We start from the raw sequence: 25354 nt of genomic DNA on the forward strand, positions 1-25354 counted from the left end.
GCTCAGTATAAAATTTAGCCTCATTTAGTGGAGCACTTGAGGAAGAGCTAAGTACTCGAGTAGAATTGTAGAAAGGGAGTTCTGCAAGGCTGGAACAGAGGCTGTTATTTTTGGCTTCTTTGCCATGAACCAAATTTACATGAACTTTCAAGTGTGTTTGTTTAGCTTGCTTAGAGAGAGAGAAGCTTCACTTCTGGTGAAGCACAAATTTCACACCCATGGTCTCAGCTGGCAAACTTGCTAAGAAATCTGATTTTTCCACAAGAGAGCGTCAGCTTTTCCACTTGTCCTATAGAGGAGATGGGCTAAGCACCCAGGGAGTGCTTATATGCTTATAAGAGGATAATCAGAGGTGTGATGGGTATTATTCTCTCATATGCATTGAGTTTTGGGTGGCTAACTGGAATTTTACCAGTGTAATTCAGTGTCCACATTGCAGATAGATAATTTGGATATGTGTGCACACCAGTGTAGTTACAGCATTAGAAGTTTTTAATGAAGGTGGTCTCCATTAATACAAAACAAGGCGGAGAGTGTTTGGTTTGAGTATTTTATCAGGTGCAAACTGAGCTTCTCAATGTGTCTGCATGGGGAAGAGGGGTGGCTCCACCACTGAGCTGCTTGGTTTGGCTGAGCAAGTGTAAACAAACCTGCGGAGAGGTGACTCAGCCAAATCAGAACCTGGGATTTGTGTCTGTCATCCCTTTTTTTCATAACAGGTATTAAGTCATGACTCAGGAATAATCGAAATACTGTTTCCATAAATAAAGATAAAACTGAGCTATGCTTTCAACAACAAAGAGAGTATTTTATATTGCCTCCCTGTACGTGTAGGATAAAGCCTGGGAGCACTTGGATTTGAACAGTTTCTGGGTGGTGCCATAAGTACTGCACAAAAAGAAGACTGTAGGAAAGAGGGAGTCGCTGGTAATTCCCACAGCACCAATACGTGTCCCAGAGCACTGGAAGGTGGTGGGCTCTATTAGAGAGGGTATGCCAAAACCAACTGCTTTTACAGGCTTTCTGGTTACCAGATGCATTTAATAAATGATAATGGTGTTTGGAAATGAACAGGTGAATTCAGGAAAAGCAGCTTTTATGCATGGCATCACAGCAGAGGCTGTTTCTCTCTCTTCACAGCAAGCATCCAACCTGTTTCAGAACTGCCAATGCTGACATCCAACTTGGCTGACTCGCAGGGCTCAGACGTAGAGCATCTACAATTTTAGATGTTTATCCCAATCAGAGGTTGCATTTATCTTGGACTTGGGATGAAGTCAACCCTTGAGCTGAACACTGAAATTATTTAACTCATTTTGCTGCTACCTTGATGAGCTCTGAGAATAGGGTTATATATCTGGATAGCTAGCTAGCTGGATGGATAGATGGAGTAGTAATTTTAAAGCTTGGTACTGAATTTGCCAAGTAACATTAAGGCATGCAGTATAATTTATAGTTTATCGTTTAAAGTCATGTCCACAGTTGTGGGTTGCACTCCTGGCTGTTGAAGCACCATGTGGGTATGGTCAACTGATCTTTTTACATTTACTTCTGGTGGCTTTGCTTGTGGCCCTGTGGAAGAAATACAAGAACAAAGTAATTCGTTCCTGTTCTGTCTCAACACTTCACACTTGTCTGAAGTGGCATTCAGCATGCATGATGCTTACTGTTTCTTTTAGGTTTTATTTTGTCTAGCATTTGTTTTGATACAGCAAGTCATTTACTTTTTTTTAAAGTTCATGTCCCTTGGGGCACAAAGTGTATTTTCCAATGGGCTTAAATGGTTTAAGAAGATAAATCCCCCCAGACCTCCAAAGAGATTCGTATCACTGATTGTGGTATTTTTTGAAAACCCCATTCAAAAGGTGCTGAGTGCAGGCAATTGTGATGTGAAGAGGAAGGGTTATGGTCGTCTTGCTACCCTTGGAAGGGTCATCTTACTACCAAACACCAATACTTAAGCGGAATAACAACTGTTATGGCAAGTCCTTACCTCTTTCTCTTCCTAACTTGCAAATGGCTGAAATCCGGTGAGTGTTAGCAACCCGTCACTTGTATGCCAGCCAAGAAGCTGTTATTTTCTGACCTTTTTTTTCTGAATTTTCCTGACCTGCATCTGTATTGGCCACTTGGCAGCACGTTGAGAGCGGAGAAGCGTGGCCGGGTGAGCTGGCCAGGCTGCGCACGGCCGTGCCACCGGGCTGAAGGCCAGTGACTAGACCAGCAGAAATTCATGGCAAAATAGCCAAAGAGTGCCCTTATTATTTAAAGTTGTATGTCAGTTTATTTTAATAAAGGCAGTGAAACCCAAAATAAAAAGTCGGATATTTGAGGACATGCTGTGGGTCTAGTGACTTGGAGTTACGTACAAGCGTTCAGCATGGGTGATGCACAGTTAAGAGAGCCAAAGGCAGTGGAAAAGCAAAAAGAAACAAGTTTAGGGGAGGATTCCCAGTTTCCAGTGGGGCAACTGACAGATGTTTCTTGTTTCTCAGTGCAGTGACATTTGTTTTTAGTCTTAAAAGACATGGCATAACTTGTGCTAAATTTTTGTGATCAAGTGCAAGGGTGGTTCTGCAGAACAGGAGATGCATCGTGAAGCATTAGAAAAGTTTATTCTAGAGCAGGATCTAAACCTACAGCAAAGGGGTAACAGACCCTCACCATGTTAATTTGACAGAAATCCTTCCACCTCCATCACTGTCATCTTTTCCTGTTGTAATTTCAGTTGCATGCAGGCTTCTACTGGAGATGATCATGCTACATATACTCTTGGGATAAACATCCTAGCTGCTGTGTTTCAGATCACATTTATATGGGCTGGAGCTGCACCGTTGCCAGATCAACCAAGTGGGAAGGTTGGCCTTGCTCCATATAAACATCTCTGACTAAGCAAGCCACACTAAATTTGGAAAAGAATTAGGGGAACTCATTTTTCAACTGCCCTGGAGTATTTTATCTCCAGTTGCCCCATGTTATCATTTCATGGGAAGAGTTTCTATTACTCATGACTGTTTCCATCATGTTTATTTTCAGATAGTGTATTTTTATCTTCTGTAAACCAAAAGGGATTAAAGTTCTATCAACGAACAATGGATCAAGGGTCCATCCGTTTCTTTTCCCACCCACAGGTAGCACTGCAGTTCCTGCTGAACCAAGAGGTGCAAGGCCAGGTCCTCGTGTGGTGCCACTCACAATCTCTTCAAAAAAACTTCTCTTCTAATTTTAAGAGGGGGTAGTATTTTTAATGCAGAGATCCTTTGCAACAAGTAGTGCAAAGACTGGAATAAACAGCCTGAAACATTTGCTCCTCGATTCATGTTTTGGTTGATTGTAAATATAATCTGCAGATAAAAATTACATTGATGTCATATTTCTCAGTTATATATATTGTGAATTGCACAGTTCCTTTTTCTTTGGTCATCGTACTTTAAGCTGATCTAAGAAATGTTGACAGTGAAGAATCACACTTCTGAGCCGATTTAGCCATAATTGAAAGACTTTGCCAAAATTACAGGTATTTCCTGTGATTGTTGTTTTTTTTTTTTTTTCCCAAAACCAGAATTTTGTTCTTTGTCCCACTTCCTCCACAAATTTTTACTGCAGGATGCAGGCAGCAGTCAAGTGAGGTCCAGTGTCCCGGAGCCCTCTGTAATGGATTAAGAGGCCACTGCAAGCTGGAAAAGAAAAAGCCACGGTGGAAAGTAGGGGCAAACCCTAAGCAGGAAACTCCACCGGGGCTGGAGCCAACAACATCCTACTGTTGGCTGGGGCTATTAAAAAAAGAAATGCTATGAAGAAGGTTTTGGGAAGCTTTGTCCTTATTTGGAGAATAATTTTATGCCTCTGCCCAAAGCAGGCTAATTTTTAAAAGGCTGTCAGATGGGCAGGGATTTTCTGCTTCGGCAGCACTGGTATCCTGCTATTATACACAAGCACATCCTATAATTGGCAGGTTTCGGAAAATCTGGTCTCTTCAAACCAGAGGGTTGGAGTCCAGATTGCCACCTGGTGCTGTCCCACAAGTAAATCTGCAAAAAAACATAGAGACCTGAAAACTTAACCCTTCCTCCTGACATCCCTCCAGCTTTGTGTAATGACTCTGCCAACGCGGCGGTCAGCCGAGCCGCCTCCCCCGCGCACCCGGGCCGGGCTCAGCGGGGCGGCAGGTTTGTAACCCGGCAGCGGTGTGCGATTGGAAAGGGGCAGGAGTGGGGCAAAAGGGGCTTTCGGTTTAGCTGAAGGCAGCGATCCCGTTGGTGCTTAAGAAGGAGAAGGCTTCAGCTCACCTCTCTGAGCTGGTTGCGTGGGAGTAGCTGGAATTGAAAGGTCGTGTCAGTATTGTGCCTAAACGTGAGAGATGCGTCAAATTCTGTGCATCAAGCTGGAAATAAAATTGCAGAAGCAGAGGAGCTGACGTGTAGCTTCTTCTTTTGCGTGCACATCCACGTAACTACAGTGATGTAAATGTAATTATCAGAAAGTTATGGAGTAATTAAATACCGTGGCCATCTGAATTGATGAAATCACCTCTAACAGCCTGGTCTTGTCCCACATTAGGAGCAAATCAGAGCTGGACCTGAAATAAGCACCTTCCAAAACCTTTTGCCATTGCCTATCTCAGCGAACTCCTGAGCAAACTGGCTATTTTTCCATGGCAGTCTCAGCCACAGATGTGTGGGGTTTTTAAATGGAAATAAGGTAGCCAGAAGTGGTAAATCTTGGATCATAGCATCTTCTACACCAGAGCACCCCATGCACTTTCTTCTATAAAATCCCATGCACTTACTCTCATAATGATCTTTTTTGCTTTAACTGTATTTAAAAGTATTTAAGATGCAAAAAGGCACGAACATTCTGGGAACTACACTGACACTTAAACCTCTTTTTTTGGTGAGAAATGGCAATAAAATCACTAGTAATCCAGAAAGTTTTTCATGGTGGTTTTGAAGGGACTATGCTTATCTGCTTGAAAGAGCAAATCTGTCGAGACCTCTCTCTGATTTCATCACAGCTGCTGCAGACTCGCAACCTGTTGTATAAAATACAGAAACATCATGAGAACTCCTAGTGAATCCCTTTTGGTGGTAGTGCTGGTGGGTGGCTGGGAGGAGTTTGTCAATCCTGGAACCTCATTATAGGATGTAGGTGGTTCAGCTTTTCCAGGGCTCCGGAGGTCAAGGTGCTTCTTGCTGGTTCCTCTGTTTGGCCCTTCAGGAGTGCTGAATGCCAGTCCTGGTTTAGGAGTCCATGTGTATGGAGGCTTCAAGAAATCTCAGTTTGGGAACTACCTTTTTTTATCTTATACAGAAAAATTAATATTTTTTTCCCCAGGCAGAACAAAATAAAATTTTGAAAGCATCAAGACTGCTTGAGGTGTGAAATTACATTTCTCTGTTGTATGCTCAGAAAAAATCCCCTTTGTCATGGAGTTCCTTAATACAAGGAAGAAGGATCTCTCCAGTATCCAGGACAGTCAGGATGCTACCTAGATTGTAGTCTGGGTTTTGGTTTTCGCGTTGCTCCAGACCCTTTGAGTCACATATATGTGCATGGCTTTAACTTTTAGCTTCACTTCCCTGTCTGTAAAGCATTATTATTTCTTTGATAGGGTTAATGAGTTAATTACTTGAAAATTGCTCTAAGATTCTCAGAAATGAGACTGTCTGTGTTTTTATTGCTGTTACTGCTACTGATGAGATCTTTATCACAGCAAGACAATACCAGATAAGTGTTTATTGCAGCATGACTGAGATCTGTTTACATTAAATCAAAGAAGAGACTGCAGTGCCCAGGCCTAGAAAACGTCCTTTGTAGGAGCTTTGAGTCAGCTTTAAAATCTCACTATGTGATAAAATGGGCTAATATGGCTAAACACTAGCCAGTATCACTTGTCTCTGTGTTTCTTTGAAAACCTTATCAGCTCTCAAACACCCACGGCTCTGTGGCAGTAGGTCCCAGGGAGAGGCAGATAGCATCTTCTCTTAATGGATTTGGATTTGGGGTATGTTTTACCCACTCTTAGAAGGAAAACCAACGTCCAAACCCCAATGTTTTCCTGGAGAAATTCCCTCTGTGCTTGGTTATCACAGCAGCTGAACACATCTCCGAGGGTTTCCTGATCTGCTGTGCAGCAAGTGGCAGTTGGGATGCTTGGGCAATATTTTGGGTCGCTGGTGATAACTGCCTTGCTTCTGCATTACAGTTTCTGAACCCACATACATTAAATACAAATAAATCTCTGTTTTTTCCTTCAGGAAAAACAGAAGCTGTCATCAGAAACTTCAGCCCGCACTACAGACGCCAGTACGCGGTGGCTTTCTGCAAGCACGTGCAGGATGAGCTGGAGCAGCACCGGGATTTCCAGTCTCGGTTCCTGAAAACCAAGGTAGGAGGGCACATAAACCCTTCCCCCTCCTCAAGCTGCCATGCAGCTCTGCTCTTCTGCATAAAATAATTAACGCATTAGCTATTTAAATCACACATTTAGTAGTCATAACGTATAAAAAACATGAGCTGGAAGTGTATCAGCTGCTGACTGGCCTTGGTTTTCTTGTTTTTCCCAGTGTTGAATGCCCTCAAGTAAAGTTAGTAGGCAGTACAGATACTCAAAGCTTCTAAAAATCAAACCCAAAGTATTTTTAAAGCTATTAAAATGCTTTTTATTTACAAGCACAGTACAGAAGTGTACTTTCAGCTTCTTACATTAGATAGTTGAATACATAATAAATACGCATCTAGAACATTCTATGTGAGTACTTCTATATAATCCAAGCACACACAATAGATTTGCAAGTGCAGATGCTGGATTTGATTCAGTTAGGTTTTAGGTGGAAAAGCTACATTTGGGTGGAGGTTTAAAGTTTATTTTTGAAAACTCATCTTTGTTTTAGTCTTGTTTGGTTGTCTTGTCGTACCATAAGAAGAACCATGACACAAGTTTCTGGTACAAAGCATGCATTTCCTCAAGGTAGAGTTGGACACTTGGATAAAAGTAGTTGCTTCCTGCTGATTGCAAGATTTTACAAGAATCTTGGGAGAGAGATCATACATTCAGGGCAGAAATTTATGTAGGAAACTTAATTAACCCTTTCAGCCATGGCTACAGGGTTCCATAAAGAACATGACAACAATCCCCTCTGTGATGTGAGCTATGGAGAGCTGGTTTTTATTAGAGGAGGAGAGACGAAAGTCTCTTTATTAGAGGAAATGGCAGAGAACCAGCCTTCAATATTAAGAAGATACAAATCTAAATTTTTCGTCTGTCTTTGAAATCACAGGTTTCCAATGGCATTGAAATGAGTAGGATAAAGCAATGAGGCGGGCTGTAAAAGGTGGCATAATAGAAGAGCTGTGTATTTCAGAAAGACTCATATCAGTTACAAGAGCACAGGTGCAAAAGTGTTACAAAGAAATGAGAAATAATTTACTATTTTATAATAAAACTCTGCTTCATCAATGAAATGTTTTTAGTACATAGTGGAAAATGGGAGATCATGAACTACAAGTCATCTTGCATTCAGCATGCCAACTGAAAGGTAAATAAGAACGTCTGTCTCAGAAATCTGGAAGGATTTTTGGGAGGCAGAGTTCTTCTACTGCCTCCTCACCTGAGGATACAAGAATTCGATTGTGTATGTAGTATCTGCCTGAATCAGCGAGACGTTTATGACTCCAGATTGCATTTGAAGATTCAAAAGCCCTTGTAGCAGCCTTATGGAAATGTAGAAATAAAAGCTTCAAAATGGTCAGTAATCCAGAATCATTTGAAATCTTGACAATTGTCTGTGTAGCCCCCGGCAGAAGCTGGGACAGTCCTGTATGAAGCAGAGCTGCTGCATTTTGCTGAGGATCTGAAGAAGTGGAAGGACAGATATGTCGTTATCAAAAACGACTACACTGTGGATTGCTTTGAGACTAAAGAGGTAAAATGCTGCTTCCTCTTATGTTCTTCTATGCTCCCAAATAAACTGATATCAAGTGAAATTGCCACTGCTGCTGCCTTTCTTGTAGCAATACTAGATGAACTGTTGTCTCCAATGAGGTGGCTCCAGCCTTGCAGAGCCGGCTGGAAGCTCCACAGGGATGGCTGAGGATACGACCAAGAGCCTTGCACTGGCCATATATATTTGCAAGAACTAGCAAATAATTTTAACAGTGCTTTGAACCTTCCTTTGCCTATCACAGAACTTTTCTTATCTGTATGTCATTGTAATACATCCCTGTGCTTCTGCAGTTGGATTTTAAGTAGCAGTTTTTGGGTGGCTTCAAGTTGACTACAGTGAAGCTTTCTGTTTGGCAGCTGCCGTAGTCAAACTAGTCCTGGCTGACAAATCAAACAAATAGGGGTTAGAAGAAAATCCCATCCTTTTCCCCTCCCTTCTGTCCCTGACTCTCCACCACAGCTGATAAGCACCAAGAGGATATTTCTAAATACGTTTTTTACATTTAACCATGTTTTCAATTTGACGTGTCTTGGGAGTATATCCAAAATTTAGTCTGACAAAAAAATCTTCCCTTTGGGGAATATCCCCATACATATTAGCTTTGGCATTGAATTTTGTATTTGGTGTTTTCCCTGTCCTTAAATCTCTACTTGACTCCCTCTCTCTTGATTTTCCAGGCCTACCAGAAAGGAGCCAGCCCTAAATATCATGTTCTTCCTGCAGGAGGCAAAGTACTGACTTCAGAAGAAGATTACAATTTACTGTCTGATAAACATTTTCCAGATCCTGTTGGTAAGCCCTGCTTGAGGCTGAACTGCCAAACCCCGGGCTACATTCCTTACGCAGACCTCTTCTGGGCAGGCTTTCAGGCTAGACTTTAAAACAGAGCAGCAGAAGATGCACTCAGCCCTTTTTCTAAGTCAAAGCTCAGCTCCAGAGTGGAAATACTTGGGAGATGGTATAAGCTAGCATTCAGAGAAATGCTGGCTCCCTGTTTTTTTTCCAGCATCCCGGCACAAAGCCGCTGGAAGCTGTGCAGAAGCAGGGCAGGAACCACACCACCATTGTTCCCGGGCTTTGTTAATATTCCTGGTTTATTTGTTTCCATTTTTAGATGCCAGCTGCCTGTGTTGACTCACGGTTGATAATAAGTCCCACAGAGAGAGCAGGAAGGTTGCTGCTGCTGAATTTGTTGTTTCTGAGGTGGGAACCGCTGTGGTCCTGCCTGCCCCCACTCCTTGAAGATGGAGAAAATGCAGGCTTTAAGGGAGTGGATCTCATGTTGCAGAGTCAGATTTGGAAAATGGGATGCCACATAAGGAGAGGGATAAGGACAAGATGTAGACAAGGATTTTTTTTTTTTTTAAGTCCTGTCTCATACCACTTAAAGTTATGACTGCTGGGAGGTGTCCCCCTTACACCCCTTTCCCAAGGTTTGGGGAGGTCAGAGGGTAGCGCGGGGCAGCGGTGCCTGGAGGTGTCCTCTGTGCGTCACCACAGCTCGGCAGGAGTTGGGGATGAGTGACGTGGAGCAGGCCAAGGACGCTTGCAGGCTTCCCATGGCTCTCTCTTCACCAAGAGTGGCAAAGTTAGTCCTTCAGGGCCCTTCTCCCCTTCTGTGTGATGATGAAGACCTTCCAAGATGAACTGCTTGTGGTTGGGCTCTTGATGCATGGCACCGAGACAAGATTGGGTTTGGTCATCCATAAACGGTGTCATACAGCATCCCCCCTTGTACCGTGACTCAGGGCAGGTGGAAACTGGTGATACTCAATGCTTTCTTTGCTTCACCCTCAAGGGCTTGAAGTGACAGTTCATAAGGCCATCTTGTGTTTGGAAACCCTGGAGACAGGGAAACCGCTGCTGTTCCTACATGGTTTAATGCAATTCCTTTCTATATGGAAGACCATATGCTGCGTGGTGTCTATGTGGTAGAAACCAGAGCTGCCCAATGACTTACTTATTTGCCATGAAAGCCTTTTCCCTAACAGCCACAATTCAATTCAATAGTTTCTTTGGAATTTTACCAAAGACGTGTAGTTGATGGCCACCTTGACTACAAAACAAGAGGACATCAAGTTGCTATGGTATCACGTAGAGAGGTGGTTGGTGCCTGCTGTGTTTGCCCATCCCAGCTCTGCCCTGCTGCCCTCCATGCCCAATCGCTCGGATCAAGAAGACTTGACTTTTTCATGTCTCATGCTTCCCTGCTAGCAAACGTCTGTTCTCTCTGTCATAGCAGAAGAAAAGAGCCAACTCCCCCTGGCAAGAAATCTGCAGATTTCAAACCGAGGTGTGTTTTTTGTGTAGGGTCAAGTGAGAAGGAGGTCCCGCAAGCCTTTGTTCAGCTGCCGAGGGAGTTCCCGGTGTATCTGTGGCAGCCCTTCGCCCGGCACAGCTACTACTGCTTCCCGGAGCCCGAAGCTCAGAGGCAGTTCAGCGCCGTGCTGGGGGACTGCGTGAGACACTCAAACCACGGTGAGTGCAGAAAGGGCCCCTTCCTGTACGTCATTCACCCCGGCAAAGATTTAAATAGCTATTAGAGTAAAAAAGGTGTAGAAAAATGCAAGTCGCTTATGAAAGATGCTTGGCTTTCAGGGCCTTGAGGAATGCATTAACACACCCCTTCTTGCTTTGCCTGGAGTGAAGTTAGGTGGGATTTGAACTGCAGGGTAGTAAGCTTGGGTGGAAAACATGGGAATTGCTTTGCAAGTGACATTCCCCTCCCTGTCAGCTCATCTAAACCCAATACCATGATACAAAATCATAAGAGATGTTTACTCAGTATGGCATGGCAAAGTGCTACCTGTGTTTGCAAGCTTGACAAATGCAACACAGATGTAGTAGTCCGGGTTTGTACAACGTGGAGGGAATGTGGTCTCCCAGTACATTTCAGGAATGTTATACGTATATCACCAATGGTCAAACATTTGATGTCTTCTGCGGGTGTTTAGGTGGCAGCTCAAGCCTCAGCCATGGTTAAGCTTTGTAGGAGGGATGTGAATGGTGTGTAAGACATGGAAGTGATTGTTTGCACAAGGGTAAATTTTAAATCTCACTTTCTGGGCATGTTAGACTAAAAAATGTTTAAAAATTCCAACTTGTGACTTGCTAGGATTATAAAAACAACTTTGCTCCCATGAAATTGGAAGACCATTTATGAGTTGGATCCTTTGGAAAAACAAATGCTTTCCTGTATTCCAGATGACTTTTTTTCCATCAAGCTGACCTGGTTCCCCAGCTGGTTTCCAGGCTCTTCCTTGCCTTTAGTGTCACTTTTAAGTCCCATCTGCTCCTGCTGCCTTCGGTGGGAGATGGGAACCCTCAGGAACTTAATCTCAGCTACTTGGGCCTGAAGCCCCCGCTTGTAGATAAATGAATTGGGAGTGCAGTGTGTGAACGATCCCTTTTACTTACAGAAGTGGCTCCCAGTGTGTTTTTTTTTAGCTGTCACTTTTGTCTCCTGGTCATCAGCTTCACCCCATTACCCTCAGACAGCTGTCTCACACTGTCCTCCCTGGATCCTTCTCAACTGTCATCTCTTCACCCTTGTCCCCATTGCCGGAGGCATTCCTGGTCGTCTTTAGGGACTTCATTTTCATGATGAAAACACACATTACTCTATTTCTAGACAGTTTCCTAAGATGTGCAGTGATTTGCATGGTGCTCGGTGGTGGCTGGTGGCAGGTGCCTTCTTTGCAGGACACGTGGAGTTCTCGGTCCTGATGTTAGCCAGGTGGGGTATGTTCCCCTAACACTCAGTGGACCCCCTCTCCAGCTTGTTTCCAAGCTCATGCTGAGGTGGTGAGACACAGCACGCCCTCCTCGCTCTGACGGCCTCGTACAAACCGGAGGAAGCAGCTCCGGTGCAAGTCAGTGTAGGTGTGGAGAGGCTGGGGGCTAAAACACCCAGGTAAGCAAATACCCAGTCACAGGGACTATGAAGACTGTTTCATGGCTAGATTAACACGGGTTGGAGGCATCGGTCTAGAATGAACAAGCCTTCACTTGGCACTTCCAAATAGCTTGAGTCTCAATAAATATTCCCTATATAGCTGCCAGAGGATTCCCATAACGTGCCCGAGGGCAAAGCCTGCCTCTGGTTTTCGGTTCTGACAAGCATGGTTTTAGCTGCTGCAGTCATACAGTATGAAAACTCGCCGGACTTTGGAAAGCCACCCCTTTGCCCCTCACTGGGATTTGGTAAGGAGATGGGGATACAATCAAGTTTTCCTGGCACTGTCAGTCCTCCATGACTTGAAGCCTGTTCATTGGGTTTGGGGTATTTCATTTCTCTCTTCTGGAGCAAGTGTAACAGGCTTGACAAAGCTTTTGGCAGCCTTTTTTCTTCTTAAAGTTCAGCACATCACTCTAGGGGCCGATTCTGAATTGGCAGAAGCTGAGACTAGATGACCTAATAGGTCTTTTCCATCTCCAGTGCCTGCAAGTCTGTGTTTTATTATATTTCATATGGTTCAGTTCTTGCTCATTTACGCCTCTTTTCCAGGATTTATCCCCCCCTTGGCTTTTTCTGTGGTCAAGTTTTTACCTGACAGAAGATGCTTAGTGACACCGGTGTGCCTTTATCAAGGTTCATCCTTCCTGTCACATTATTTCTGCTCAACAGACTGATGGGTAGATAAAGACAGTCTGGATTAAAACCTACTGTTACACCAGTAAAAGTGAACAGGTTTTTACAGCTAGGGAAATGGGAGCCCATATTTTGGGGTTTTTTTGGAGTTATACCATCTCCTAGAAGCCTAGGTTGCTGCAAGTGGAAAAATGATCACTGACAAGCACCCCAGTAACTTTAACTCCACTTGGAGTGAACTTCTTCAGGGCTTTTTTTCAAGGACCACATATTGATTTAAATCTCACATGACTGAAGGATGTTACTTTATTAATACTCTTTAAAGCCTTATTTGCAAACAATTCTTCCTACAAAAAAAAAAATGGGTATCTGAACAATCTGTCAAAGTTATAGGCATGTGCAGCAATACAGTGGGTAATAAGGCTTGTGATAGAAAAATCGGCTGTGCTCTTTTATTAAAAAAATTGAAAAGGGAGAAGGAATGTGAACAGACCTTCACATTTGATTGTGGAATATAGTTTAGTGGGATAAGGAGCACTGGCCAAGGCAGCACTCACACCCCCTCCCCCTTCTAAAAAGTGCCAAGTTAACTTTTGCCAGGGCAGATTTGGCAAGGGGAGGAGGACAGATGTAATGTCTGACCAGAAGTTGTCCTTCTGTCTTTTCTATAATCTCCCACTTCTGGAAAGGAATGTATCGCACTGGGCTTTAGCCAAGAACTTGGAGGACTTTTCGGTTAAGGTCTGTTTTCTCCCAGGAAGCAGAATTAAATACGGTCTTTTGCTGAACAGAAAACTGGAGTGAATCAGTGTGTGGTCTTGCAGTGGGAGCCGCCCTGGCATTCAGCTGTTTCCTCTCTTTAGAGTCCCTCGTTATAAATAACTGGTCCAGCCTCTGTTTCAGGGTTTTCTGGTCAGAACTCATGGTCAGGAGAATAATTGCAAAAGTATTTGGATTTAGTGATCACCTCTTGTAAATATGATTCAGAGGAACAGATTGCGAGTTCTCCTCCCCCCCCCAATTTTCCTATTGTGTTTGTCCTTTATACTAACTGATAAGGGTTTGCAGTTGGAAGGGACAATGATTTCCTTCATTATCAATGGAATATATAGATCTTTCGAGCCCTTCTTGAGTACAGTTCAAATAAAGCATATTTAAAACCTTCAAAATGAGCCTAAGCCAATCAGGACGTGACTGATCATGGCTTTAAAAATAAATATTCTAGCTCAACCAGACACGTATGCTGAGATTCTCGGAATTACCCTCACTCTGAAAGTTGATTGACTGATTAACCTGCGTGCAGAAATCATCCCAGTTCAGTGATTCATCTGGGCAGCTCCCGCTTTGTGCTTTGCAAGCTGGCTTTCGTGATGCCTCAGGATGTGGGGAGCCGATCAAATGCTTTTTGGGTTTTTTGTTGTGAGCTTATGTGATTAAGGGCTAATTAATGAAAATACGAGCAGCAAAGGACCCCTGACAAACTGATGGGTGCAGAGGGAATGCAGAAGGGAGCTCAGAGGAGAGGGCTCAGCTTACGGTCCCGTGGTGAAACCCACCCAGGTGGGCCACCAGCAGCTCTCCCCGACCACCTCGCAGTGTGTAGGGCTGTCGCTGCATAAGCGAGTGCGGGACTCATTATGGGATGGAGGGGAAGAGCATTTGGAGATTGTGTAAATAGGATATTTTCCAGGAGACTGTTGGAATATGCAAGATTTATTATGGAACGTTTAGGGGAAGGACTGAAGGTAGGAAAAGGGAAGGATCAAAGTGGATTGGAGAGGAACAAGTGTGAGGTAACAGAGGGAAAAAGGGGATAAATGGAGTCCATTGGGTGTAAACAGGAGGCTGGTCAGTACGCTTGTCCCACGCTTCATCACCACAGTCTGTCCTGTCTTCAGACTGAAGTCCATTTCTACCTATTTTCCAGGGTGAGGGTGCTCTCCAGAGTGTCTGGTGGGGTCTTGAGTGCCAGCAATTAGAGAATGAGTCACGGGGACTCGACTGGTTTGAGGTGCCAGCACCTGGGGAGATGTGTGAAAGAGGTCTCAGTGCTAGCAGTGGGAGAAGGGACCAGAGAGCACAAGGGCCCACAGGGGCAGGCCCATCATCTGGTGAGACCAGAGTACTTTCCTAATGGGCTCCCACCAGCCCTGCGCGTACGTAGGCTTCACTCGCTAGCAAACTTCAGTCTGGACTATCTGGCAAGTAGGAGAGGAGGTGTGGAAGCCAGTGACCAGAGACACCATAGGACAGGGACCAGTGCTGGAGGGCCCGTAGATCTGAGCCAGCTACCGAAGAGACATGGGGGTCTGAGAGTTCCTGCTGGGGGGAACATAGGTCTGGACCTGCTAGCAGCGGGGGCAGGTGTGGAAGGACGCAATGAGAGCTGCAGTTATTGAGCTACCAGATTTGGCAACTCTAACATAAGCCATACTTGCATTGGAGTCCCTTTTCTCGCTGAGTTCGAGTTAAATATATTTCCAAATTGCTTTTAATCATTCAGTGTATGACTCTACTCCTGTGAAGATTAACGCCTCTGTAACTTTACTCCCAGGGAAAAAAAAAAAAGATGACTGTAAATTTGCATACTCGGTACAGAAGTGTTACTCTCTAATCTTGGCTATTATATCAAAAGTGCCATCAAAAAGCTTCCTTCCCTCCAAACTGTCCATTCTTTATCAACAGCTATGTAATTAAGGACTTCAGTGGGCTGCATGAAATAACACTGTGTGTAGTTCTGAAATGCTGCGATTCATTTGTCATTGAATTTATTACTTAAGCATAGGATATAAAACATTATAATGGGCATATTTGCTGATTTCAGAGCTTTTTGGCTTTGGTCAATGAATATGATAAATGGAAGGGTGTGTTAAATTAGTTAAATGACATAAATATGCATATAGAAAGATAATGTTGAGGGGAAGTCTCTAGATCACAGCATGGGACAAAAAATATATATCCTAATACCACTTTTGTATCAACTTCCTCACAGGAGGGGCAGCAAGAAGGAGAATTTTATGCCTGTAATATTATTTTTTAACTTTCCCTCCTTAAGTTTTGCCTCAATTGAGTTTTTCTTAGGTTGGTAGGGAGGAGCTACTGACAGTTTGCTGTTACCTCCAGGGAGCCTGTTCTCCTCAAGTGTCTGTGGAGGTCAGACCTTCATCAGTGTAGGATTGTATGTAATATTTAGTTTAAAAGACTTCTCAGGTTTTGTGCTTGAGTTGAAGTGGAGCGTGAGAGGAAATGGCTTCGTTTTTTCCTCCCATTTCCTAAACGGCTACTCCCACTTTAGACGTGGGCTGCAGCATGGGATTCATTGGTTTGCCTTTATCTCCATGATCTCTTCTCATTCATCCACAGCTTGGATTTACTTTGGTTCCCTCTCCATCCCCGTTTTCTTTGTGAAATGGTGAGAACTGTGCATCTCTAATTTGGAGAGAAATTTACTGCTGACATGGCCACCTAAACCCCAGTGAGGAAGTGCTGTCAGTCCCAGAATGGCAATAATGAAGGAAATGCTCAAAATATTCACAGTGCTCTAATATTTCCCATTCTCCAGTTTTTAATCCTTTATGTTTGTATGCCCTGAAAATCAACCTGAAGTTTCTTCTGAATGCTTATGAGGTCTTCTCATTTCTTATATGAGGTTACCAGCTATTGGATTTCACTTAGTATTTGCTGTTAAAAGTGAAGAAGCCCAACCACTTGGTGCTGGGATAGAGGGAAGTCTGTGTGATGAAAAGGCAAATACAACTAGATAATTCTGGGAGACGCAGAGTTTCACTTCATGATTTTATTTGCTTTCATCTGGTTTGATTTCACATCCTTATCTTGCTAATCACCCTCACGACACCGGAAGCTAAGGGACTTTCAAAACCATATCCTGTCATCTTCAATTTTACCATAAATAACAACAACAAAAAAATAGAGAAATAAATACATTAAAGAAGTACAATAAATACATCAGGCAAGAGAGAAATACAAAATGTACTTTCAGGCTCGTGCAAGGCATTCTGTCACAGCTTGGCTATGTCAGGACAAGTAGGATGGCTTCAGATTTTTTTTCCCCATCTCTGGCTTTTAGGGTTGCCATTAGCTGTTGTCCACGCTTTCTTTCTCAACTCTAAGTTTAGCTGGCAGGTGTTTTTCTCATAATTCCTTCTAGCTTTCCTTTATTACATGTATATAGTACATGTAGGGCTTATCAACACTTGGACTATAATTCAGAATAATTACTGAAGCACTGATAGAGGTTGAGAAGATGACATTGAACACTTAAGCTGAAGGATATATATATATCTCCATATAAAGAGCAAAGCAGCTGTCACGAGTCCAAATAGGACTTTGGCAAGATTTCTGAGTCTTCATATTGCAAACGGGGTGGCTTTTCTTCTCTGGAGGGGGCAGCTGAAGGGAAGGATTTTCTTGTTGCCTTCTTCTGATGATGTGCAGAAGGACCAATTAAAGTAGAAATTAGGAGGAAATGGCTTTTTTTTGATATTGAAGTAAAATGTCCTTCGCACTGGGATGAAATCAAGACCTTTCTGAAAGTTTGTGTGGTAATTTGAGGTGGGAAAAGGTACACATGGAGACAGAGTATTCAGCCCTTCCCCTGCCTGACTGGAACCTGTGACTTGTGTTTTGTCTCCTCTCACTGCAGCTGCTGCACTTTAATTAATTAAATCACTTTATGGTTAATAAGACTAGATCTCCTGTCATCCACATGAGTGGCTGAGACCATGGACGGTCTTTCACCAGACAGATATCTGAGGTCCAAATGGACTTTTCAAAACTGAGGTCTAAACTTTTATAGAAATAATAATGCTATCATAACATTCAAAAACCGTTTTGGTATAAATATCTTTGATGAGGCTTGTGGGGTGCTACAAAACTCATGTTTTAGGACACAATTTAGAATTTTTTTTTGTATAATTTAGAATATTTTGCTTAAAATAAGACTATTTTTCCTCTTTCTGGGATGTTTTTCATCTACAAAATCAGTTATTTCAATCAGCAGGGCTTTTGCTTTTCCAGTAAGCCTGCTTGCCTATACTGTAGTTAGGATTTTCAGTCTGTAGGAGTTACATTCATTCTGAAACACCAAGATGATTAATGTGCTAAAATCGTAATTGCAATTACGGTCTTCCTACCTCTCTTACCTCCACGCCTTGGGCTGCTTCTCCTTTTCTTACATACTACAAGGCCTTGTGCCTAGCACCTGAGCCTATTTTAGGAGCTGTGAAGATTCTTATTTATGCAGGTGTAAGGTTGTACTCAGGCTCCACCTTCAAGTTCAGCATCAGAAAAATCCTCACCTGCACCAGGAATACGGTAGCTGGTTTGGAAAGCACTTGGAAATTGTCAGAAGTAAATGATATTGTAATTCTTTGAGTGTGTTTATATGGTGCACTCATGTTTTAGACTATGAAATGTAAAGCTGCTGGTCCCAGCAGAGGGAGGTTCCTTGTGATCTGTCTCGTGCTGCTTTGAAGAGCTTTAACACAGGCGTTGCATGCTGCAAAGCAAATAGTTAAACCTGCCGAATGTTGGTTTGATGGTCTCAGAGAGAACTTGGGCCACAAAACTTTATTTTCTATAAATACTGCATATTATTGCAGGGTTGTATCCTGTTTGGAAATGACCTCATCTAGCTTCTGTTAGTGGTTAGCAGCTTCATACCACATGATCTGTGAATAATATGATAGCACACTGCTCGCAGGAAAACATCAGAGCTGTGAGGCCGATGCTTCTCAGACGCAGGGCATTATTCTTCACTTCATTCTTGATTTGCATAATAGCATGGCAGAACTCCACTCTGTAAAAGCAAAAAGGTGTGTCCTTTTGTTCAGAGGATCATTTTCAGAGGTGCTGTAGCTGTGTTACAAGCCTTGGGCAAACTCTCTTCAGTTCCTGAGCTCTCCTCATCTCCCCAGGTTCAAGCAGATGGATTCACTCTCATTTTCTTACCGGCCGCCCCCCTTGGGTTGGGGACATTTGCTTATTTTTTGGAGACTGCAATTTTCAGAACCTTATTTCCTGGAGTTGACGGCCATGTCCTTTCTTACCAACTTTCTGTAATATCTTACAATCGACAGCTCTTAGAATGTGCTCAGAACTCAGGTGGTCGCTTTCTGCCATGTGATAACATGATGATCGGATGGTCTTGCCATCACACATTCTGTGTGTCCTGTCCAGAATCCTCTGTGTGATGATATAACTCACACACCCCACAGCAGAAAGTTGCTCATCATTAAACAGAAACTATGTGAGAAACAGACAGTGATCACCGCAGTCCCCACCCACAACACATAAATCCCAGGCAGGTATTACCAGAAATGCTAGAAAAAATGCTATTGCAGGAAACCTGTGCTACAAAGATCACTTTTAGAAAGGGAAATAATTCTTCGTCATGCTCATTTATTTTTATTTGATAGGCATCCCCTAATTGTGGTTTTGGGAGGTTGGCTGAATGATTCCTTAACTGCAGGAACGTCTCTTTTTCCCTGATGTTCTCCAGCTGCCTTCACCCCAAATCCTTCAGTGGCTGGCAGCGTGCAGCAACTTTCTTTGTAGTACCAGTACAAGAGATGGAAATGGCCTGTGTGTTTAGATGGTTAAGACACCACAGTTTTTTAAAATGGGAGCCTTTTGTTTCAGCAGCCTTCCTCTGGTTTGGTGTTGTATATTTTATTTTTTACCAGATTTCGTTTTAAAATAACTAAATTTTAGTTCTTCATGTATAACAGAAAGCAGAAGAAAACCAACAGTCTGAATATATTTGAAAGAAACAGATGCCAGGGTGAGAGGGGAATGACTTGGAAGGATAGGAAAATTGGGGAAAATGGCATTTGCATTTCTTAGCATGAAATTTATTCCAATGAGGGTAGCAGTGTCCAGTGGAAATAGTAAATGGTGGAAGCACCATCTTTTGAGACTGCTAAAACCAAAGAGTAGACACTTAAAATTCCAAATATTTTTCAGCTTTATCCACCTCCTACTGTCTATTTGTAGCATCACAAGAAGGAAGGCCTTACACCAATATCTGTACAGAGATTTTTCTTGTCCCAGGAAAACGGTGAATGGTGATCAACAAGAAAGAGCTACTAAATAGATGTTTTGGCACTACTTTCACGCAAGCCAGCTTTCCACCGAAAACCAGAGGAAGAAAGGACATATTATTGTGAGATCACATAACATTAAACGCAGTTTCTACTAATTTACCATGTTCCAGAATTATAGTAAGTGACATTCTCCCCATCAGTGAAAGGCCATCGAATTCGACTCCTCAGTCATCTTCATTTCCTTCCAGTGACTGTCCCCCTGCCCTCCCCCTCTCTTTAACCAAAGTCAGCCCGTGGTTTTTGAAGACTTGAGGCAGTATTGATGAGGCCTGCTGTATCGTAGGTGGGAATTAAAAGGGATGTCAGGTTGTTAGTGACTTGTGTTGGGAAGAGACGTTTGACCAAAGCTGCAGTAACTGAGGATGGTAAGCAAGAGCCAGGCAAGGCCACTTTTCTACCTATGGGTCTTTACATGATCATCTCTTGTAAATACAGCCATAGTTGGATGCCAGATTGCTTTATTAATGGTTATAGTTACCTAAAGGAAGAATTCAGGGACTGTATGGAAAATAATAGTCACTGAGTGCAGAATCTTTGACCAAACGGTAGGCAGGTCTCCAACTCAGGAACGTATATATAGACGCTGCTTATATGTATATATAGGTGCTGCAGGAAACAGATGAAGCCGGGGTGGATTGCTTCCGAGTTTTGGTAGTCAGATGATGGGCGTTATGTCAGAATCAGCATTTCTTTAATTAAAAGCCATGCTCTATGAGCTCAGACTTCTGGATTCTGTTTTAACACTTGTTCATCTATGTCTTTGGGCCTCAGGCTTTTGTGAAATGTCAGCCAAAAAGCTTAGATTGCTCTCGGTGGTTTAGCTCACTTTGGTAAAGCACTTTGTCCACAGTCAGTATATCCCTTCGCTATTCTTAACAATAAAAGTAATACATTTATTGTAAGAAAAGCCCATATGGGAGAAGGACATTTACTGGATTGCAATAGGGCCACTCAGTTTGTTTTGAAGAATGACATACTCAGTTTTTACACATCATAAAACATCCTGACTGCAGTTGCTTGGCTCTCCAAACAGTTTAACGCAGTAATGCTGCTGCTGCCTCCAAAAAGCAGCGAGTCCCGGTTTGCAGGATTAGCTAACAGGCAGAAGGGAACCGTGAACCCCTGGTGTCTCAGTGGAGCAAACCACCCCATCGGTTCTGGGAGGTGGAAAATTCATGTTGTCTGCTTATCGCGTCTGGCTGAAGTCCCACCAGGAGCTGGAGAAACATTTCCCTGCTCTTCCCAAACACAGACTTTTCCATGCGGTTGCACGAGCAGTACAGAAATTAACTGTGCTGCTGCTTATACGAAGACTCGACTTGTTGCCATTGCATTTGTTAAGGGGGCAAACAATACGACCTCTGTCTTCAGACACCTATTGGCATTCCCATTGTTTGATGACCATTTTAGCCTCTTTCATGCTGCAAGAATGAGTTTGAATAGCTTCATTGCTGACAATTATTGTTCAGAGGGGCACAAAGTTTAAACTGGACATTGAAATACTAATTTTTTTAACAGCCAGCATGGCAGGTTAGGATATGTAATGTTAAAAAGGCATCTCCCTTTGGTCGTAATTAAGAAAAATCATCATCTAAATGATTAAACATCAGCTGGTTTTGAGCTTTCTGCTACAAAGCACAGCAAGAGACCCAGTGCAGCAGTCTGCAGGACATACATATGCAAAATTTGAACTGGAATGTTTGAATCCAGATTTTATATTATCTGGATTTGCTGAAGAGCCACAATTTTAGCTAGAGGCAGAGAGGTGTGCGGCACTCATCCTTTCTGGTAAGGAGGCCTATTTATGGAAGTTTTTGCACACAGGTCTTCAGTGTTTTGACTGATGAGGGACCAGTCTACCTATGGCTACATATGAGACCAAATTCACCAGGGCAATTAAGTTCTGCTGCTGTCTTTAGACACACACAAGAAGTATTAGTGAGTCAGGAAAATCCTTCCGATAGCCTTTCCCGTGGGGCTTTTGAACAGTGTGCCAGCAACACATCCATCTTCAAACAAAGGTGCAGCTGTCCAGCCGTGGGTGGGAGAGCACGTGGGACCTGGGGACTGCAGATTTCCTCGTTACTCACCCGTAGGACCAAGCATTCATCTGCCAAGTGACAGAGAAGGAGCCGCAGCTCATCACCCCGAGCACCTCGTTAGGAGACTGCGAGTCCCACAGCAGCTGGAGCATCGGATACGCCTGAAATTAGGAACGGGACCCTCTAAGTTAACACTTCTGCACCAGGTGCAACTGCACTCAGTGCCTTGTCCCCTTGTCCTCTGTGTAACATTTTGATGAGTTAAGGTTTGAGATTCTTTTTTTTTTTTTTTTTTTTTTTTAAGATGGATTTCAACTGTTTATAAGCTGCAAGGAAGCTCATTCCTGCAAACAGCTTTCTGCAGTACTGAACAAACCCAGCCATGCCTTTGAGAGATGTGCACATTTGGGGAGATTTATAAAGTCATGGTGATTCCAGATGTTCTTCCATCTTATAAAAAAGAGCTTTGTAGCAGTTATTCTATTATGTTTATAAAAGGAATCTATGGTTAGCAATATCTTATCTGCTATTAAAATTAGGCTCCACAGTTGGATATGTATAGAGTCTCTAGGTGGGTTTTCTTATTTTAAAATTAAAGAGAACAAACATAATTTTGTTTTTTTTCTCCCCAAATAAGATGATGTTATATTCATTAGCAACTGGAGAAGCTTCTTGGGTAATTTTCCAAGTGTGGACCAGCCTGGACTAAGCCCGTAGCATCAGTCTGGGTGCCTGTAAAGCCTCACCAGCCTTTCGCTGGAAGACATTCAGTAAACTTTATGGCTTTGTATGGCAGTTGGAGAAGGTCAACGTGCAACCACCGCTGCACCAAGCTCCCCTAGCATGCTCCACTTTCTGTAAACAGCTGGGACAGTTGCTTCGCTCATGAGAGGTGCCAGCTGGATTTGTTGAAGGGGAAGCCTCTGCGAGGGCGTTCAGGAGAGTGAGGCACACGTCGTCCTTTCTGCTGATGAACAATCGTTCCCGATACCACCGGGGTTTACCACCTGCCCTGTTTGCAGCTGCAGTGTCTGCTTCCATCTCCCACGCGCCATCCTCCCTCTTGCACGCAAGCAGGGCTACCCCAACAGGCTTCTTCATTGTTTTCCTTGCTTTGCTGTGGCATAAGGGAGCTGGCTGCCAAGCCAGCCGCAGTCCTCTAGCCTTTTCATAAACTGCTAGATCTGATATACAGAAGCCCTGGCTCTTTCCCGCTGAAATCTTGGAGGATGTGCACCACAGCTCCTTTCAGCTTGGGTACAATTCCCTTTTCTTGAGCCATATCCCATGAATGTGCCTCTGTCTTGTGTGCCTCGCCAACAGCTTCTGCACAGCCCAACCCTGGATGGATCTAGTTGTTCAGTGCCTTATCGCTGATGCAATCTGTTCCTCCTATGGAAAGTGAGAACGAAATGGCCTAAATTAAGCAATTGTAGTAGCCATGAAGGATAAAGCTTCCTTTCTGCTTTGAGCTGGTTTTGTAGTAAGTCTACCATAGCTGTGTTTTTCTCCTGTGTTTACTGGCATAGGAAAGAATGTGTGATTGGGATTTTATGGCGCTTACAGCTTAATATTTTTCCCATGAACTATTCAAATGAATTGCTCTTGGATTTTTAACACCTTCTTTCCACCTCTATACGGGGTTGAGGACAGTAAGAACAGAGAGAAAATACTCCCTTGAGCATGGAATTTAAAACTTGATGATCTTAGAGGGTAGGCTGTCGTCAGCACTGGCGCATCATCATCTCAGCACATCCAAGATCCAGCCCTTTGGATGGTCTGTTGTCCCTTTTGGTTAGGAAGGAGCACAGCTGTGAAGAAGGAAAACATGTGAGTCACGATCGGAGGGCTGCAAGAGCTACAGTTCCCCCTTCCTGCAGCCAAGGCCGGCCCTCTTCTAATCAAAAGATTCAGGGGTTGATTTTGGGAGGACAAAAGCTTTCAGATGCAACACTCCACCAGTTTCTCTGGTGTAATGCTCCATTCTTTCATTAAAGCTGCTGTCAGAAGATGTCCTCTTGGCAGCAAACAGCCTGATTTACGACGCTTTTAGTGGTATTTTAGCATCCTGGTATGTGACTTGCTATTAAAAATGCTGTAAATCATGGATGTAGCAGTGAAGGTATGGTTGGGATTTTACCTGGATGTTTTTCTCTTGTCTGATCAGTGTGTGAGCTTGAAGAAATTGTGTGATCTCTCTGGACCTCCAAATATCTGCAAAACAGGGACTGTATCTATAGAGTGGCACTGAGAGAGTGTTTACTGCATCTCAGTATGTACAACATACCTTCCTGAAGTAATTATTACGCCCAGGGGAAACTCTGAAAGGGCATCTGGGCCCTTAGCAGATCTGAAACCTCATTGCCCACCATGTAGATAAATAATCTACACAGGGCTGGTTTCAAGTAGTAGCCAGGGTGAAGCATTGATGAAATTAATTGTAGCTTTCTGTGGCTTTCATTTTTGTGTAAAGCGTGTGGAGCAGACATTTCAGGCATTACTGTACGGTTAATCCTTCATGTTTCCCATAATTTGTATAATCCCTGTATTGCCCTTGGCATGTATGCAAGCCTCCTATAAAGCTTCTCTCTTTAGAAGTTTCATGAACAAGTCAAAAGAAGTGTCTTGCTTGACAGGCAAGGTTTGAGAACTTACTCTCTGACTCTTCACATAACCATTATTTATACAGATCAGTATCTTTTAAAGCAGCATACTTACCTTTGAGAGTACTAACTTTCTTCTTCCCCCCTTTCTTCCTAACGTGTGCACAACAGGACTTCAGCTGATCAAGGCTGCAAGTAGATAACCTTGAAGAGGGAACAATAAACCACCGTGGCTTTGTTTTTCTCTTAAGACAATAATCCTCACAGTAATCCTGAAGCTCTGTTTCATAGCAAAGGCACAGCCCTTGAATTCCTGAAGTATTTCAGTGGTGTGTTTTCTTACTGAGGTTTGTCAAGCTGGCTGATTGCTCTAGGAGCTTTTCCACATTTTAAGGCAGAGGGACTGTTTCTCCCCAAATCATGACAAACTACTGCCACATAACTTCTGTAGCAGTCTTAATTAGCTGTGTTTTTGTGTGCTTTCATGTGAAGAAGAGTGTTGGCTGCAACTGTCTTGAAAGCCTTTAGCAGTTTGGAAAGAACAAATTGCCTGAGATGTAATTTCTGTTACATGACTGGTTATCCGGAGGTTGTAAGAGCAAACTAGCTCAGCCACTTCTCGAGTTTTTCCGTGCTGTGGTTTCATTTGTACAACAGAGTGTCACCAGGCTACTGCATTGGTCTTGGGAAGAGCTACCCCCTAGCAGCAGTAGCCATGGACAATAACCAGATACTCCGGAGCTGTGCTTAAACATGCCTGAAATATTTAGGGAAAGCAGCACAATTTTGTCAAAAGTTTTTGTGCTTAATCGGTATGAGGATGGTGCTTACTTTGTCCAGGACTGTTTTATTGTATGTCCATGAAAAATCATGCTGATCATCAATTCCTTAATAAAACAAAAGGAATAAAAGATTATTGGGGAGCGTTAACTCAGGGTTCAGTAATTTATCAAGGGCGTACAACACGCCACAATCAGCTGCCTATCACTATCTTAAATTCCTAATCTTGTCTTAAAAAAGTAGAAGTTCCCAACTCTAGGCCCTGGTA

General features: G+C 43.2%; 1 protein-coding gene across 1 annotated transcript in view; it reads left to right on the plus strand.

The window, feature by feature from the left end:
• The window catches only part of NIBAN1 (niban apoptosis regulator 1), a 69053-nt gene that overhangs the window by 24522 nt on the left and 19177 nt on the right, over window positions 1-25354 (plus strand). Inside the window, exons 2-5 of the mRNA XM_042784812.1 lie at window positions 6258-6388; window positions 7794-7925; window positions 8624-8738; window positions 10257-10424. Of these exons, the coding sequence (XP_042640746.1) occupies window positions 6258-6388; window positions 7794-7925; window positions 8624-8738; window positions 10257-10424 (546 nt within the window). The remainder of the gene's footprint in view (window positions 1-6257; window positions 6389-7793; window positions 7926-8623; window positions 8739-10256; window positions 10425-25354) is intronic.

Source organism: Tyto alba, unplaced genomic scaffold (genome assembly GCF_018691265.1).
Source record: "Tyto alba isolate M040663 unplaced genomic scaffold, T.alba_DEE_v4.0 Super-Scaffold_1000006, whole genome shotgun sequence".
Classification (NCBI taxonomy): Eukaryota; Metazoa; Chordata; class Aves; order Strigiformes; family Tytonidae; genus Tyto; species Tyto alba.